The 15,458-nt window shown below is 39.6% G+C and overlaps 1 protein-coding gene across 1 annotated transcript in view; it reads left to right on the top strand.

Annotated features, from left to right (window-relative positions):
* The window catches only part of mthfd1l (methylenetetrahydrofolate dehydrogenase (NADP+ dependent) 1 like), a 146,398-nt gene that overhangs the window by 8,652 nt on the left and 122,288 nt on the right, over nucleotides 1-15,458 (top strand). The window contains exons 4-7 of the mRNA XM_048601418.1: nucleotides 5,202-5,255; nucleotides 6,362-6,483; nucleotides 8,295-8,395; nucleotides 8,484-8,620. Coding sequence (XP_048457375.1) covers nucleotides 5,202-5,255; nucleotides 6,362-6,483; nucleotides 8,295-8,395; nucleotides 8,484-8,620 — 414 coding nt within the window. The remainder of the gene's footprint in view (nucleotides 1-5,201; nucleotides 5,256-6,361; nucleotides 6,484-8,294; nucleotides 8,396-8,483; nucleotides 8,621-15,458) is intronic.

Raw genomic sequence — 15,458 nt, 5'->3', positions numbered from 1 at the left:
TTGTGTGTTTTTGCACTCATATCTTTGTGTTGATGTGTGTTGCATTTTTATTTCTTCTCCTATTTAGTAGCTAATAAACTTGCTTTTCTTAACTCAAGTAAGCCTGGTTATATTGGCTCCTTTTAAAACATAAGTTCATTTGGTCTGGGAGAAAGTTATCCACAAAGGATAACAAGATATTGCAAACTTCAAAATAGTTAAGTGAGAAGTTGAATTGAAGGATAGGCAGAAAAAGTTCTGTAATCCTCCAATATTACAAAGGGAAACCATATTCTCTGGGAAAATTACATGTTGAGAAGTTAATGACTTTTGATAATTGACTAAATTACTGGCCTTGAGGAGGTGCAGTGAAGATTCATCAAAATGTATCGAGAGCTTATCAGTTAAAGTTTAAAGCCAAGTTGCATAAACTTGGGTTCGCTCAAGTTTAGAAGCTTGAGGGGTATTGTGATTGGCGTTTTTAAAATGCTAGTCTAGATTTAGAGAACTTGGGTGTACTGCAGGAGGAATCCAGACACACATAGGCATAGTCTAATTAGGTTCTGGCTTTTCAGGTGTGAAAGCAGTTACAAATCCCGGAGAAACTTGGCAGATCTGACAGGATCTGTGGAGAAAGAAATGAACAGCGTGGTCAATTTCTGAATTTATGGAATTCAATATTGAGAGATCGAGGCTGTAAAATGCCCAAGCGGAAATATGAAATCTGTTCCTTGAGTATGTGTTGTGCTTAATTGGAACATTTCAGCAAGGATAGAAAGTTAGCATGAGAGCAAAGCAGTTTATCGAAATGGCAAGCAACAGGGAGGTCAGGATCATTCCTATTCACACAGTGGAAGTGTTCTGCAAAACAGTCACCCAGTTTGCATTCGTTCTCACCAATCTAAAGGAGACTAGATTGAAAGAAGTACAAGTGAAGTGCTGCTTTAGCAGGAAGCTGTTTGGGTCTTGTGGAGATGAATAGGATAATCGAGAATGATATAATCAGGAACTCTTTTCAACAAAGGGTATAGCATAAGTTTGAAGCTCACCTCTCTAATAGTTGTTGATGCTGTCTGGGGTTGGTGGAGGAAACAATTGGAACTTTCAAGGTTAAGGGTTTTTATTTTGTTACAGAATGTGTCGCCAGTGGCAAGGCCATCATTTATTGTTCTTGACAAGATGGTGATGAGTAGCTGCTTTGAGCTGCTGCAATCCTTGTCATGTCATTTCGCTTGCAGTGCTGTTAGGGGGGGAGTTCCAGGACTTCGGCCCAGCAACAGTGAAGGAACAGTTTTTTTTTGTTCAAATTGCACAGCAGTGTTCTGTACATCTGCTGCCCTTGTTCTTCTAGGTGTTAGAGATTCTTGAGTTTGGAATGTCTTGCAGAAGGAACTTTGCTGAATTGCTGCAGTGTATCTTGGTAAATGGTACATACTGCACTGTAGTGTGCAGATAGTGGAGAGAATAAACTTTTAAGATGGTGGATAGTGTGCCAAACTAATGGGCTGCTTTGTCCTATATAATTTCAAGCTCCTTGGGTATTATTAGAACTGCACTTATCTAGGAAAATAGAGAGTACTTCATCATACTCCTGACTTATGCCTTGTAGACTATGGGCATGCTTTGGGAAATTAGGAGATGAGTTATTAATTACAGAATTCCCAGTCTCTGACCTACTCTTTTAACTTTTTCCATTCATGGGATGTGTGTCACCGGCTGGGCGACCCATTTATTGCCAATCCCCCATTGCCCTTGGGAAGGTGGTAGTGACCTTCTGTCTTGAGCTGGTGCAGTCCCTTTCGTGGAAGTAAACTCATAATGTTGGGGATGAAGTTCCAGAACTTTGACACTCCAACAGTGAAGTAATAGCGATATGTCTAATTAAGGATAGTAAGTGCCTTGGAGGAGAACTTGGAGGTGGTGGTGTTTCTATGTGCCTTATCCCATCCTTCTAGGTAGTAATGGCTGGGTGTTTGGAAGGTGCTGTCTAAGGACCTTTGTAGTCCAGAACTTCAACATGTTGTAGATGGTACAGACTGCTACAGTTGTTGACTTGCTCACCGAGTTGGGTTGTTTTCGTTCATTTGAACGAAAACGAGCCAGCTCGGTGAGCAAGTCAATAACCTCACCCACATCCCAAGCTACAGATCTTTGCTAAAACCTTAAAGACTGCTGCTACCGTGTTGGTCGTGCAGGGAGTGATTTTTTTTCCTCTCTGTGGTGCCTCTAAGCAGACTGCTCTGCCCTGAATGTCAAACTGCTTGAGTGTTTTTGGAGCTGCATTCATCCAGGCGAATGGAAAGTATACTGCCACATTGTTCACCATCTATGTGGCACAAGTCAGCAGTCTATTGGGAGTCAGGAGGTGAATTACTTCCTGCAGGATTCCTAGCCTCTGACCTCTTGTAGCCATAGTATTTAAATGACTGGTTCAGTTTAGTTTCTGGTCATTGGTAGCTCCACAGGCTGTTGGTAGCATGGCATTGAGCAAAAGTAATGCCGTTGAATATGTCATAAAGCGGAGGTTGGACAACCACCACCCCCCCTGCCCAAAACCAAACCACTCAAAGATGAGCAGATTCAAATTTGATAGGTATTTGGTATCTAAGTGTCTGGTTCAAATTGTCTAAATTCAAAAACCTGTTGTCTTGGTAAAAATGCTGCTTGGTCTGCTAATGGCACTGCCTTTCAATACAAATGTTTTAATTCGGGTGCTCACTGAACTTGCAAACTTTCAAGCTGCTCACAGACATCTCTAAGCATAGAAAAAGCGTAATCTTTTAAAGGGACCACATGATGCTTTCCCCCCTAGCATTTTAGAAACACCAAATTCTAACGTCCTGCCTCCCAATCCCACAAATATTTTACCCAACTTCACAACACCTCCCCCTTTAAGAGAAATAGAGCCATCTTACAAAAAGATGGCTTCCATTTTTTCCTAAAACCTTAACTCCATTATATTGCTAGATCATAGCTCATTAATCTAGAGTTATGTATTTTATACTAATTCCATTTATATATAACATTAAACACCGCCATTTCTATCTTGTATAAACATTTTTCTTTTAAACCTGCGATACAGTATCCGCAATAACATTTTCACAACCCGCAACATTTACAATCTGTAAATCAAATGCTTACAACGTGAGACTCCAATGAAATAGTCTGGTGGTCTTGTCCTTAAATCTTCCCAGAAATGTCAAAGGATTGTGATCGGTATACGCAATTGTCTGCATGTTTTTTTGCAATGTAAACATTTAAAATGTTCTAAGGCCAGTAGCAAACTCAATAACTCTTTGTCAATGGTTGAATATCATTTCTGGTGGTTGACATGTTTTTGAAAAATAACCAATTGGCTTTTCAGTTCCACAATCGTCTTCCTGTAACAACACAGCTCCAACACCTATATTGCGGGCATCGATGGTGACTTTGAAGGCTTACAAGAAATTTGGTGTGACTAAAACTGGTGTAGTGGTTAACACTGCTTTTAGATTCTCAAATGCCTCCTGGCATTGCTCTATTCACTAAAGTTTTTTGTTTTTTTAACAAATCTGTCAATGGTGCCACCACACTACTAAAGTGTGGTACAAATTTCCTGTAGAATCGACTCGATCCTAAAAATTGTAGCACTTCCTTCTTAGAGGATGGTCTTGGAAATTCCTCAATGGCCTTCGTCTTCATGTTTCTCTGTGTCATCTATCCATGTCCGATGTTGTGCCCTAAGAACGTCACTTCCGCCTTCTCGAATTTTGTTTTTGCCAAGTTTATGACCAACTTTGCTTTCGTAGTCTCTCAAAGAGTTCTGCCTAATGCTCAGTGTGATCTTTCCATGATTGGCTAAAGATCACTAAGTCATTTATGTAGACGGCACAATTAGTCAATCCTGCAATGACACTGTTTATAAGCCTTTGAAAAGTGGCTGGTGCCTTTTTCATTCCAAAGGGCATTACTTTAAACTGATATGGCCCATCTGGGGTTACAAAAGCAGAAACTTCCTTCGCCCTCTCCGACAATGGTACTTGCCAGTAACTGCGAAGTAAATCCAATTTTGTGATGCAAGTGGGATGTCCTACTTTTTCTACACAGTCCTTCAGCCTTGAATTGGGTATGAGTCAGATTTTGTCACAGCGTTGACCTTCTGGTAGTACTATACAGAATTGTTGAGATTATCAGGTTTGGGAACCAGCATTATCGAATTCCACTCACTTTGACTCTGCTCTATGATGTCTTCTTGGAGCATTGCTTCTACTTCCTTCTGTACCTGCGGTACATTGAGAGGATTAAACCTATAGGGATGGGGTTTTATTGGAACAGCATTCCCTACATCAACCTCATGGTCTTCAAGCTCTGGTGCCACCTTTCAAATGCCCCCTGGGATTCAGAATGATGTGTACTTGACTCAAAATGTTGGATGCCTAAATTATCCATGACCACCTCAAATAATTTGGCAGTAAAATTGGACTCCGAGGAATTCCTGTGGTGTTACAGATAGGCGTCCTCTAATTGAATGATGAGACACGCTTGCTAATTAACAGCTTTGTTCCTGCCCCTACGTTCCTATAATTCTGGTGACTGTTTTTAAATGGTCAAAGATGCAGAAAAGATCAAATGTAAGGAGAATGAATGTTTAAAGTTCTGTACTAGGAAGGAAAAGGAGCTTGTGTCTATTCAGAGGTTTTCACAACCACAAGATATCCAAAAGCATAAATTACAGCTATTAAAATAATTTTTTTGAAACGTGGTAATGTGCATAATTCAACAGTTAACTTATGCACAGCAAGATTCTGCACAATGAGATCATGGCTGAATTTTTGTTTTTCTGATGTTGTTGATTGTGTGATGAATATTGTGCAGAACACCTGGGGTAGCTCCTCGGTTCCTCTTCATATAGTGCCATATGAACAATTACATGATCTTAAGAGAACAAATAGGGCCTCAATGAAATGTTCCATCCAAAAAATGGCACAATGTAGCACTCCTTATATTGCATGAGGATTAGTCAGGCTCAATATATTCTCAAGCCTGGCGTGGGCTTGAATTCAATTTTTTGACTCTGATGAGAATACTCACTGAACCACAGTTGGCTGAACACTAAAAGGATTAACTTTGAGCTATATTAATTACTGTATTTTTTAAGGAAAACTCCTATGTTAGAAGTGCCGTAAAAATTGGAATTAATTATTTGGTGAATGTTCTCATGTCTTAACATCTCTTTTTGTTAGGTTGGCTTACATGTTGTTCACATATGTTTGCCGGAAGAAACTGCTACAGAGGAGGTAACTGAATTTTTTCATAATCCTTATTTTTATATGTTGATTTGTAATCAACATGTCAGACTGATTCACACATCTGAAATTGGGTGAGGTGTAACATGGGTGGATGGTTCACCATTGTTTAGTTCTTAAGAGCAGATTTACTTCTATTCTTAATCAGGCCTTGTGCAGGTTATGTAAAACTTCATACATTGTATGGCATAGAAATAAGTTACTTATCCCAACAGGTTCCTGCTGGTGTTTATACTCTTCACTACCCTGCCACATTATCCTACATTGCCTTTCCCTTGTACACATTCAGTTTAGTTAATTTTACTTGCTTACCGCTCTGGATGAAGAATGTTCTGCTAGTTTGGGACACTCCCACAAGAGGCAATATCTCTTCTTTTACCATATTTACCACATCATAACTTTAAAGGCCTCAGGTTACCTCTCAGATCTCCCCTTTCTGGAGGAAAGAATCACAGGCTTCCTTCTTGACTTTGGTATCATCCATGTAACTTTGGAGACCAGAACTGGCACACGGCTACAAGTGTAGCCAGAACAAGGTTCTCAACATTAAACTTTTCATTTCAATAAACTTGATCTTAAATTTGAAGCTTCCAATTACAAAGTGTCTTCTGTTGCCTTTTGTCCTTCATAAACTTCAGCTTGTGCCAAGTCCAGTTCACCAATTGCCCCTGAGCTTGCTGTTTCAAGTTGGCTCCAAAAGGCAGCAATTTGATTTAAAGGCTCTGAAACTTGTGTTCAAATGTCTCCTCCATGACTTCATCCCTCCATGTCTCTACAAGCTGATTTAGCCCTTAATCCTCAGACTGCATTCCTCCATTTCTGGTTGCACTGTTTCCTTTATGCTACCACTGGTGGCTGAGCCTGTAGTTGACTTGGCCTTAAGCTATACGGTTTCATCCCAATACCTCTGTCTCTTTAGCTCCTCTTAAGCCTCTCCTTGAATCCAATGTGTTTGACCCAGCATTTGGCCATCTGTCTTAATATCTGCTTATGCAGCTTGATGGCAAATTCTACCTGATTGTGTAATTGTGAAGTACTTTGACACTAAAGTCCGCACTGTAAGTAGAAGTCGTGTAATTATATGTTCCTTGATACAGCTTTTAGATGAGATCATGAAGCTAAATGATGATCCTAAAATCCGGGGCTTGGTTCTGCCCCACAGTCTTGTCATGAGCGATACAGCAATAAATGCAGTGCTTCCTGAGAAAGATATCGATGGGTAAGTGTTCTGTCTTTTCGGCAGCATAAGAGCCTTCTCCACTAGGGTCTTTTGGTATGTCATTAGAGCTTCACATTCATTGGAGAGGCAAGGCTCGGGGGCAAATGCAAATGGAACTTAAAGACACATGAATAATAAATTACAGAGCATGGAGACCAGAAGACTGCAAACATGACTCTGTGATTTGAGAAGTCACTGGAGAATGAATGAGAACCATAGCAGCGTAGTGCAGACTCCAGTAGGGCTGGCAAAGATCATGAAGATAGGATAAATTTGTCTATATGGATGAGAATTTTAAAATCAAAGCTTTGCTCCTTAGAGAAGCCAACATTGGAAGGAGACTGCAAGATCTGCAGGTGCTGGAGTCAGAGACAACAGTGTGGAGCTGGAGGAACACAGCAGGCCAGGCAGCATCAGAGGAGCAGGAAAGTCTATGTTTCAGGTCAGGACCCTGCTTCTGAAGAAAGGTCCTGACCTGAAAAGTCAATTTTCTTGCTCCTCCGCTGCTGCCTGGCCTGCTGTGTTCCTCCAGATCCACATTGGAAGGAGATTTGATAGAAAATCAGGACACAGTGACAAAAGAACTGAAGGTGACAGGAGGGAAAAAAAATCTTTTATGTGGGAATGGTCGGGATCTGGAATGACATGCCTGAATGAGTGGTGAAAACAGATTTAATTGTGCTTTCAAATGAAATTAGCTGAGCACCTGAAGGTGGAAAACATCAAGGCTACAGGGAAATGGTGTGGGAGAATGGTGTGCTTTTGAAGTGAGCCAATATTTTCCTCCCAAATAAATGGTCTTCTCCTGTGGTGTAACTGTTTTATGATTCTGTGCTGCAATGGCAGCTGATTTAGGTCAGTGAGCAGAGGGATGATGGGTGAATGAATCTTGATCCAAGTTAAGGAACACTATTTTGGATAAATTAAAGGTGATGAAGGATGGAAAGCAGTCATTGGGAGCATTGGGGTCTGGAGATGAAAACAACTTGTCAGTTACCCGCTTCAGTTGCCAACCTCTTTTTAAAACTCATTCTGTCAATGCAGACTTTGCAGGCAAAACTATTTATTGCTTACCCTCGTTACCCAAAGAGGTTAGTTGAGAGGTCCCATCTTGAATTACTGCAGTTCCCATAATGTCGGTTCACCCACAGTGATGTTATGAAAGAAGTTCCAGGATTTTTGAACGAGCGAATATTTAGGAACTACATGAACATTCCTATCAGGATAGTGTGTGACTTATAGGGGAATTTGCAGGAGATTGTATTTCCATCACCTGTTGCTTTTGTTATTCTCAGTAGTGGAGGGAAGTATTGTTATACAAGCATTGTAGGTTGCTGCAGTTTGTTCTGTAAGGTATTTGCTGCTGTGCATTTTAGAGCCAGAACGCATTGTATCCATGGTGGAGAGAGTGGAGGTTTAAGGTGGTGGATTGCCTGCCAGTTGAGTGGATTACCTTGTCCAGGAGGGTGTCCAATGTGTGATGCTGAAGCTACACATATCTGGGGAGTCTTTCACCATATTCCTGACTGGTGTTTTGAAATTGGTGAGATTTTTCTGGAGTCAGGAGTTGAAAGTGTTATGCAATGCATAGCTTCTGATCTGCTGTTGAAACTAAAGCATTTATGTGACTGACCCACATACCTTTCAGCCCCACACTAGGAGGTTCATGTTAAGAGATTCTGTGATATTGATGGTAATGAATATACAAGAAAAATGTAGACTCTCTCGTTGCATAGAGTCATGAGTTGATTTGCAACAAATCTCTGGTTTGTACCTATTTTAAATCTTATCAATTTGTGCCTCTTCACCAGAATCACAGATGTTAATTTAGGAAGACTAGTCCGTGGGAATTTGAATGAATGCTTTGTACCACCAGCAGCAAGTGCAATAATAGAATTACTGGAACAAGCAGGTGAGAAGTGCAGACAGCACCAGGAATTTCACATTCCTCAAACGTGTTAGTGGCCTTTACATTGACCCCTTTTATATCTGTCTTACAGATTTATGCGCCTTTGGGAAGAAGGTCTTAATTATAGGTGAGAATGGTTCACGAGAAGCAGCCCTGCAGAAACTTTTACAAATGAAAGGGATGGTAGTTGTGAACTGCCAGTGGCAGAACACAAACATTATGGAACAGGTAAGAGCCCTGATTCCAACCTGTGAGATATTGAAAATTGGAGATAGCAGTTTAAAATTAAGCACTACTTAGTTTTAATGAACTATTTGACTGAGATTTCTATTAACATCAAGAACATAAAGTTAAAGAGTTAACAAAATTCTGTGAGGAATTGCCTAAATCAAGTAAGAATATTTTCCCATGTAAAATATATTTCTCAAGATGTTAGCAATTGCCATTTTATGCATGTTCCTTTGAGCTGACTTTTGGAAATGCACTACAAGAGAAACAGTTAAGATTTTGCAAAAGAAAGGAAAATTGAAGAAATCTTTGTTTCATTTCACCTGATCTTTCCTCTGGTTTTTTCCTTGAAGCTCTGTGCAGTTGTTGCAGAGCATTGTAGGATCCTTCTGGAGAGGAAAAATACAAGTGATTTTCCCCTACATAAAATTTTGCTGTCGCCAGTGTTTCAATGCCCAGTTATTCAAATATACCTTGTTAATGAACAGTTGAACTATTGAGATCTATTCAGGAAATCCTGAAAGATTGGAGCTAGGGAAGGGGCAAATAAAACTTCATTGGAATAATTCTTTTTCACTTGGTCATGGGATGTGGGGAGTGTTCGCAAGGCCAGCATTTGTTTCCCATCATTAATTCCCATTGAGAAGGTGTTGGTGATCTTCACTTGCTGCAGTACTTGTGCTACAGGTGTATCTGCAGTGCTATTAGAAGTTCCAGGATTTTGGTCCGCTGGCCATGAAGGAGCAGCAAAATAGTTCCATGTCAGGATGGTGTGCAATCTGAATGGAACTTGTAGGTGATGGTGTTCCCAAGCATCTGCTGTCCTTGTCCTTCTAGGTAGTGTAGATTACAGGTTTGTAAGGTAGTGTTGAAACAGGCATCATGAGTTGGTGCTGTGCATCTTGTTATGCTGCCACTGTGAAGGGAGCGAATGTTACTGTTGGAGGAAAAGGCTGTTTTGTCTTAGATGATCTTGAGCTTCTTGAATATTGTTGGAGATGCACCCATCCAGGCAATTGGACAGTCTGGCCTCCAAGATGTTAGATAAGCTGTCTGATAAATTAGAAACACCTGAAGGATTCAAGAGAGGTTGTGATGAGATAAAGTTGACTGTCATCAGTATACATGTGAAAGCTTGACACTGTTCCCACTTGACACCCTCTAAGTGAGAAATAAGAGGGAGCCGAGCATAGGCCCAGAGGTAATGGCATTGGAAAGGGAAAATAAATCATTGCAGCTGATACTTTGGCTAAGATAAGACTGCCCAATGACAAGAGGCTGAGGACATTGCACACATATACTGGAGTTTACAAGAATGAGATACCATCATTAAAACACAAACATTCTGAAGAACTTAACAGGAAAACACAGAGGTTGCTTCCCCTGAATGACAAATCTAGGAGGCATAATCTTAGAGTAATGAGGCAATCATTTAAGAATGATATGAGAAGACAGATTTTGATTGTTAATCTTTAAAATTCCCTGCTTCATCATTGATTATATTTATAGTTAAGATAGGCAGATTTTTGATCTCCAGGAACAAGGAGGGTATAAGGAGCTAGAAGGAAAGAGGAGTTGTATTGAGGATCTGCCATAATTGTATTGAAGATGACTGAGGCTTGAGGTTCATTATGTCTATTTCTACTCCTATTTCTTTACGTTTTTAACTTTGTAACCAGGTGGTCCTACCCAACTAGATAACATGGAGAGATGTTGGAGTAGGATGGTGTAGTTGTGGATCGGACTTCCCAGTCCATTTATTGTTGATTTAAGGCCTGGCAAGTGTTAAAACTACCCTTTTTTTTTCAGGTGATTCTGAAATACGTAGCTTTAATTTACTATTGAGGTCTTCATTGAGCACCTTGAATTTGAAAAATTCAACTTGCATATAATGGTGCTGTGTCCTTGAAACCTGCTGATGAAGCCCAGAACATTAGATCACTGTTTAAATTCTGAATTCTTTTATTATTTGTGGAGGTCAGTAACTTGAAAGGAATGCTCACAGTTCATAGTCTTCTGTTGAAGAAATAATAAGTAATTAACATAAACCTTAAGCTTAGATTTTGACAAACCTGTTTGGATTGATTTTGATTGAAACAATAGGATTTATATGTAACTGTTATTGCAAAACTTGAAAACTAAGTAAATCTGACTCAAAAGCTTGAAAAAGGAGTCAATCAGACCGTTTCCAAAAACATTTGACAGTATACTGCCTACCATCCTCTGTTAACTTGAGCTGATTCAAAAATCAGCTGTCTTTCTCTTACCTCTCATCACCTCTTGTTTATGTATCACCCTTGAGTTCATTACATTGGCTTCTGGTTTGACACTGCCTGAAATTATTTCACTGTTTATATCACTCTGAGGAACGGTCCATCATACCATATAGCCTCTTCAAGCCCTACAACCCTTAGGGAATTATAGGGTTATACAACATGGAAACAGACCCTTCCGTCCAACTCGTCCATGCTGACCAGACATCCTAAATTAACCTAGTCCCATTTGTCAGCATTTGGCTCATATCCCTCTAAACCCTTCCTGTTCATATACCCATCCAGATGCCTTTTAAATGTTGTAATTGTACCAGCCTCCACCACTTCCTCTGCCAGCTTGTTCCATACATGCATCACCCTCTGCGTGAAAAAGTTGCCCCTTAGGTCCCTTTTTTTAAGTCTTTCTCCTCCCGCCTATGCCCTATAGTTTTGGACTCTCCCACCCCAGGGAAAAGACCTTGTCTATTTACCCTATCCATGCCCCTCGTGATTTTATAAACCTCCCTAAGGTCACACCTCAACCTTCGATGCTCCAGGGAAAATAGCCCCAGTCTATTCAGCCTCTCTCTTAGCTCAAACCCGCTGAGACTGGCAACATCCTTGTAAATATTTTCTGAACCCTTTCAAGTTTCACAACATCTCTTCTATAGCAGAGAGACCAGAATTGCAAAAGTGGCCTAATTGCAATTCCAAAAGTGGCTTAAACAATGTCCCATACAGCCGCAACATGACGTCCCATCTCCTATACTCAATTCTTATCTCTTCATCTTCAGTTCTAACCTCTTACATATATCCCACATTTTTTGTCCTACAGTTATTGGTCATGCTTTCACCTGTGTGGACCCTAATCTCTGGAATGCCCTCAACCCATAACCTTGATGCTACTTGAAACTAGCCTCTTGCAACTTTTTGGATCATCTGTCCTATGTCTGACTATGCTCCTTTGAAGGATTTTAGATTGTTTTGCTGTGCATTAGGCATAAATACAAATGTTTTGAAAGCATGTATTTGAACTGAAACTTTTGCAGGATTACGTGCATTATGTATGTGAAAACCTTAAAAGGTATACAAGTTTTGTTTTCTGGTACAGACGTAGTTCTCATTTTAGACTGGTGTATTTTCCACTCAGATAGTGTGAGTTATATTTTTTACTATACAGTATGTTTGGGACTTTTCATTAATTTCATTGAAAACTGTTTGCTAATTATAAATGAATTACTCTTTTACTTTTTAAAAAAAACCTGAGGGAATAAAATGACAAAAGAAAGATTTAAGTAATGTCTCCAGTCAGTGCTTTAAACAGCAAATTTGGAAGCCAAAGTTATCCTATAAGCTGCACTCCAAGCCCTGGTCCTTTACATACATTACATCTTGGCCAATTTGAAGTCAACAGATAAGCTAGATGTATATCCACTAAAGCACCACGCCTAGTCACCTCTCCAACTCTCTTTTCTTTCCACCTCTCTTCTTTAACTGCAACCTGATAGTCCCTTTCCTTGCCATTGGATAATTGACAGGTGTACCATAGGGATAATCCAGTTCTCTGTAGCAAAGCTGCAGGCCAGGAACAGAGTTATGTGGGAGGAAGTAAGTAAATGACAGAACAAGCTCGGACTTCACAGAAGTGCCACACCTATTGGTTAGTCATGGATTGAAATAGTTGCATAGTATGAAATTGATTTCTGTACTTCGTAATCTCAGTGGTAAGCAATGTTATAGTGTTGACAGATTGTGATGGTGGAGAAGCACATTCAGTTGAGCATTGTACAACCAACAGCATTTTAAGCATAGGCAGCAGTAGTTCCAAGAAGTTCCATCGCTACCACACAGCAGGCAATAGGGATGGGAGATACAAACTGCTTTCCAGCCAAGCCCATGTCCTATGAATTAATAAAGGTAGTTTTTGCCTTAGCTTTAACGATGCAAGAGAGAAAAACAAATTCTGACTTGGAGTTTTATGCTCTGAAGATCGTTATCCTGTCCTTTCTTCGCTTTCATACTCTTCCAGTCTATCATCACATTGTAATTTTTCAGTCTGGGAGTTAGAGTAACAAGATTTACATCTGGTTGTAATTTATGTTTCAAGTCCCATGACTCATCTTTGGAATGGTTCTGAAGAAGTCATTGGATTTGAAACAGTAACTCTTGTTTCTCTCCCCATACTTGCAGCTCATCTTGCTGAGTTTCTCCAGCACTTTGTTTTATTTCAAATCTCCAGCCTTTGCAGTATTTTGCTTTTCCTTGTAATTTATAATGTAATGATGAGTTAATATTAAATATGTTTTAAAGTTCAAGTTGAAGGATTGTGGATACTTGTATTTGAAAGATAAATGAAGTTGACTTTGGAACTCTCTGCCTTAAGTGGTGGAGGTGGGGTCATTAGTTTTTTTGATAGTTGGGATTATTGTTAATCTAGGGAATTTGAGGTTATTGGAGTAGACGGCAATGTGAAATTTCAAACACAAACTGATCAGTCATGATCTTGTTGAAATAGGCTCAAGAGATGGAATGTTCTATACTCTTCTCCAGTTTTAGATACTTGTATGTTTAAATTTGGAGTTTTTTTTTCAAACAAAGCATTTCCTGGTAGTTGCATGTCTTATGATAACTGCTTGTTTAATGGAGATTAGTGCCTGAGTTTATTATTGTCAAATTTCAGCATCTGCTTTGGATATTATTTGGCAGTGATCACTCAAAAAGGAAAGAAACTTCTCAGTTTAGCCCTTCTGTTTCTAGAAAGTTTATGCAGTGAAATCCACTGTGAAACCTGATTATCCTCATATTGGGCATCTGGAAGAATCCTTGATATTACTAGGAAACTGCATTTGCCGAGAACCCAGACACTGTTGTCTGTGTTTGGTGACACCTGTCAGTACATGTTGAAATGCCACGTAGGCGGTCATTGCACACCTTATTCTTTTTGGCTTCAAGAACTATCATTGACCTAAAGTGTTTTTTTATGTGAATCTCTGCAGATAGAGATGCTCTTTTCCCTTTTCCTTGTATGAATAAGTGTGTATTTGTGTGTGTTTGGGAGTATGGAAGATAGATATTTATAATGTCATAGTTCAAACTGTTAATTAACTTTACATCATTGTCAAATAAGTCTCGTTTTCTCAATGAATTAATAATTGTGTTGCTTTTTAAAAAAAAAAATCAGTGGCTGATCTTTTTATTCCAAACTTAATACAAGTTAAACATCTAATTAGCCATGTCAGTAACTGGGTAAAGCATTTAAATTTATGTTGTGGTCAGTGGAGTACTGTGTCTGAAGAGAAACAGGGCAACCCTTCAAACTCTCAACAATAGTGTGACTTTGGGTTCAGTAGAGTCACATCTGGAAAAGGAAATTAAGAGTTCTATTATTTTGCTTGCCACATCTATTAGCATGGTTGTTGCAAGATCAGGTGTCTCTCTTGAGCCTGTGGTGTCCTTGTTACAGAGTCAGTCATACGGCATGGAAGTGGAAATATGGTTTGAGTCTTGTATTCCTGATGTTGGAGAGAGAAGCCTTGCATCTATCATACCCCTGTTCATGCACCTTTCCAAATGCATTGTAAGCAGAGTGTAGCTGTTGTTATATGCACAAGGTGTTTGTTATGAATTGTTTCTTTAATTCTAGTAAACTGGTGGAATGAAGAGTCATGTGACCTGAGCTCTGACAACTAACCTAGTTTTCTTAGTTCCTATAGGGATACTGAGACCCTGTTAACTTATCAGTGCAAGGTGTTCACATCTGTAAACAATGGTATGAGCAGTTGTGCTAACTGTGGATAGACTGTTAGTCTTCTAGTTTCACAGGGAAGGTGTTACGCCTGTCAGGTTTAATAAACAATTGCAATTTAAACTATACATTTAATTCCGAGATAGAATGGAGCTTAGGGTTTAGAAGATAACTAATTTGCATTTCTGCCTGGATACAAGGCCGATATGATTTCCATTGCCATGGAGATGGGGTTTGGGAAAATAAATTGAAGGTTATGTGATAAAGGATTTCAGCTTTCCTAAGATACCACTGCACTTCTCAGATACAAATCCGAGTGGAGAAAATGCTGAATTAATTGGTCACCATGCCAAACACTGGTGGGAGCTTAAGTGACAGATCATGAAGGTTTAAAGGAATCTTCAGTGTAACCCTCACAGTAAATACCAGTTATGAGAATAGAAGTTACCAGGTTCAGATTCTGCTGTCCCATTCTGAACCTGGCAACTTCTAATCCTATAACTGATATTTACTGTGAGGGTTACACTGGAGATTTCTTTAAGTCTTTGTGACCTGTCACTTCAATCTGAGCATAAGCTCCCACCAGTGTTTAGCATGGTGACCAATTAATTCAGCATTTTCTCTACTCTGATTTATGTTTGAGAGATTCACTGATGTCTCAGGAAACCTGCAATCCTTTATCACAATGGCCTTCAATTAATTGTTCCCTTCCCAGAACCCATCTCCATGGCAATGGGAATCCTGTTAGTCTTGTATCCAGTTAGAAATGCAAATTAGGTTCAGAATGGAACAACGGTGTAAGTCCTCTGAAGCTCGGAGTACATTGGGACTATTTCATGGA

Source organism: Rhincodon typus, chromosome 9 (assembly GCF_021869965.1).
Source record: "Rhincodon typus isolate 14 chromosome 9, sRhiTyp1.1, whole genome shotgun sequence".
Lineage (NCBI taxonomy): Eukaryota > Metazoa > Chordata > Chondrichthyes > Orectolobiformes > Rhincodontidae > Rhincodon > Rhincodon typus.
The sequence above is the reverse complement of the archived record's forward strand: the minus strand, read 5'-3'. Positions and strand labels throughout refer to the sequence as shown.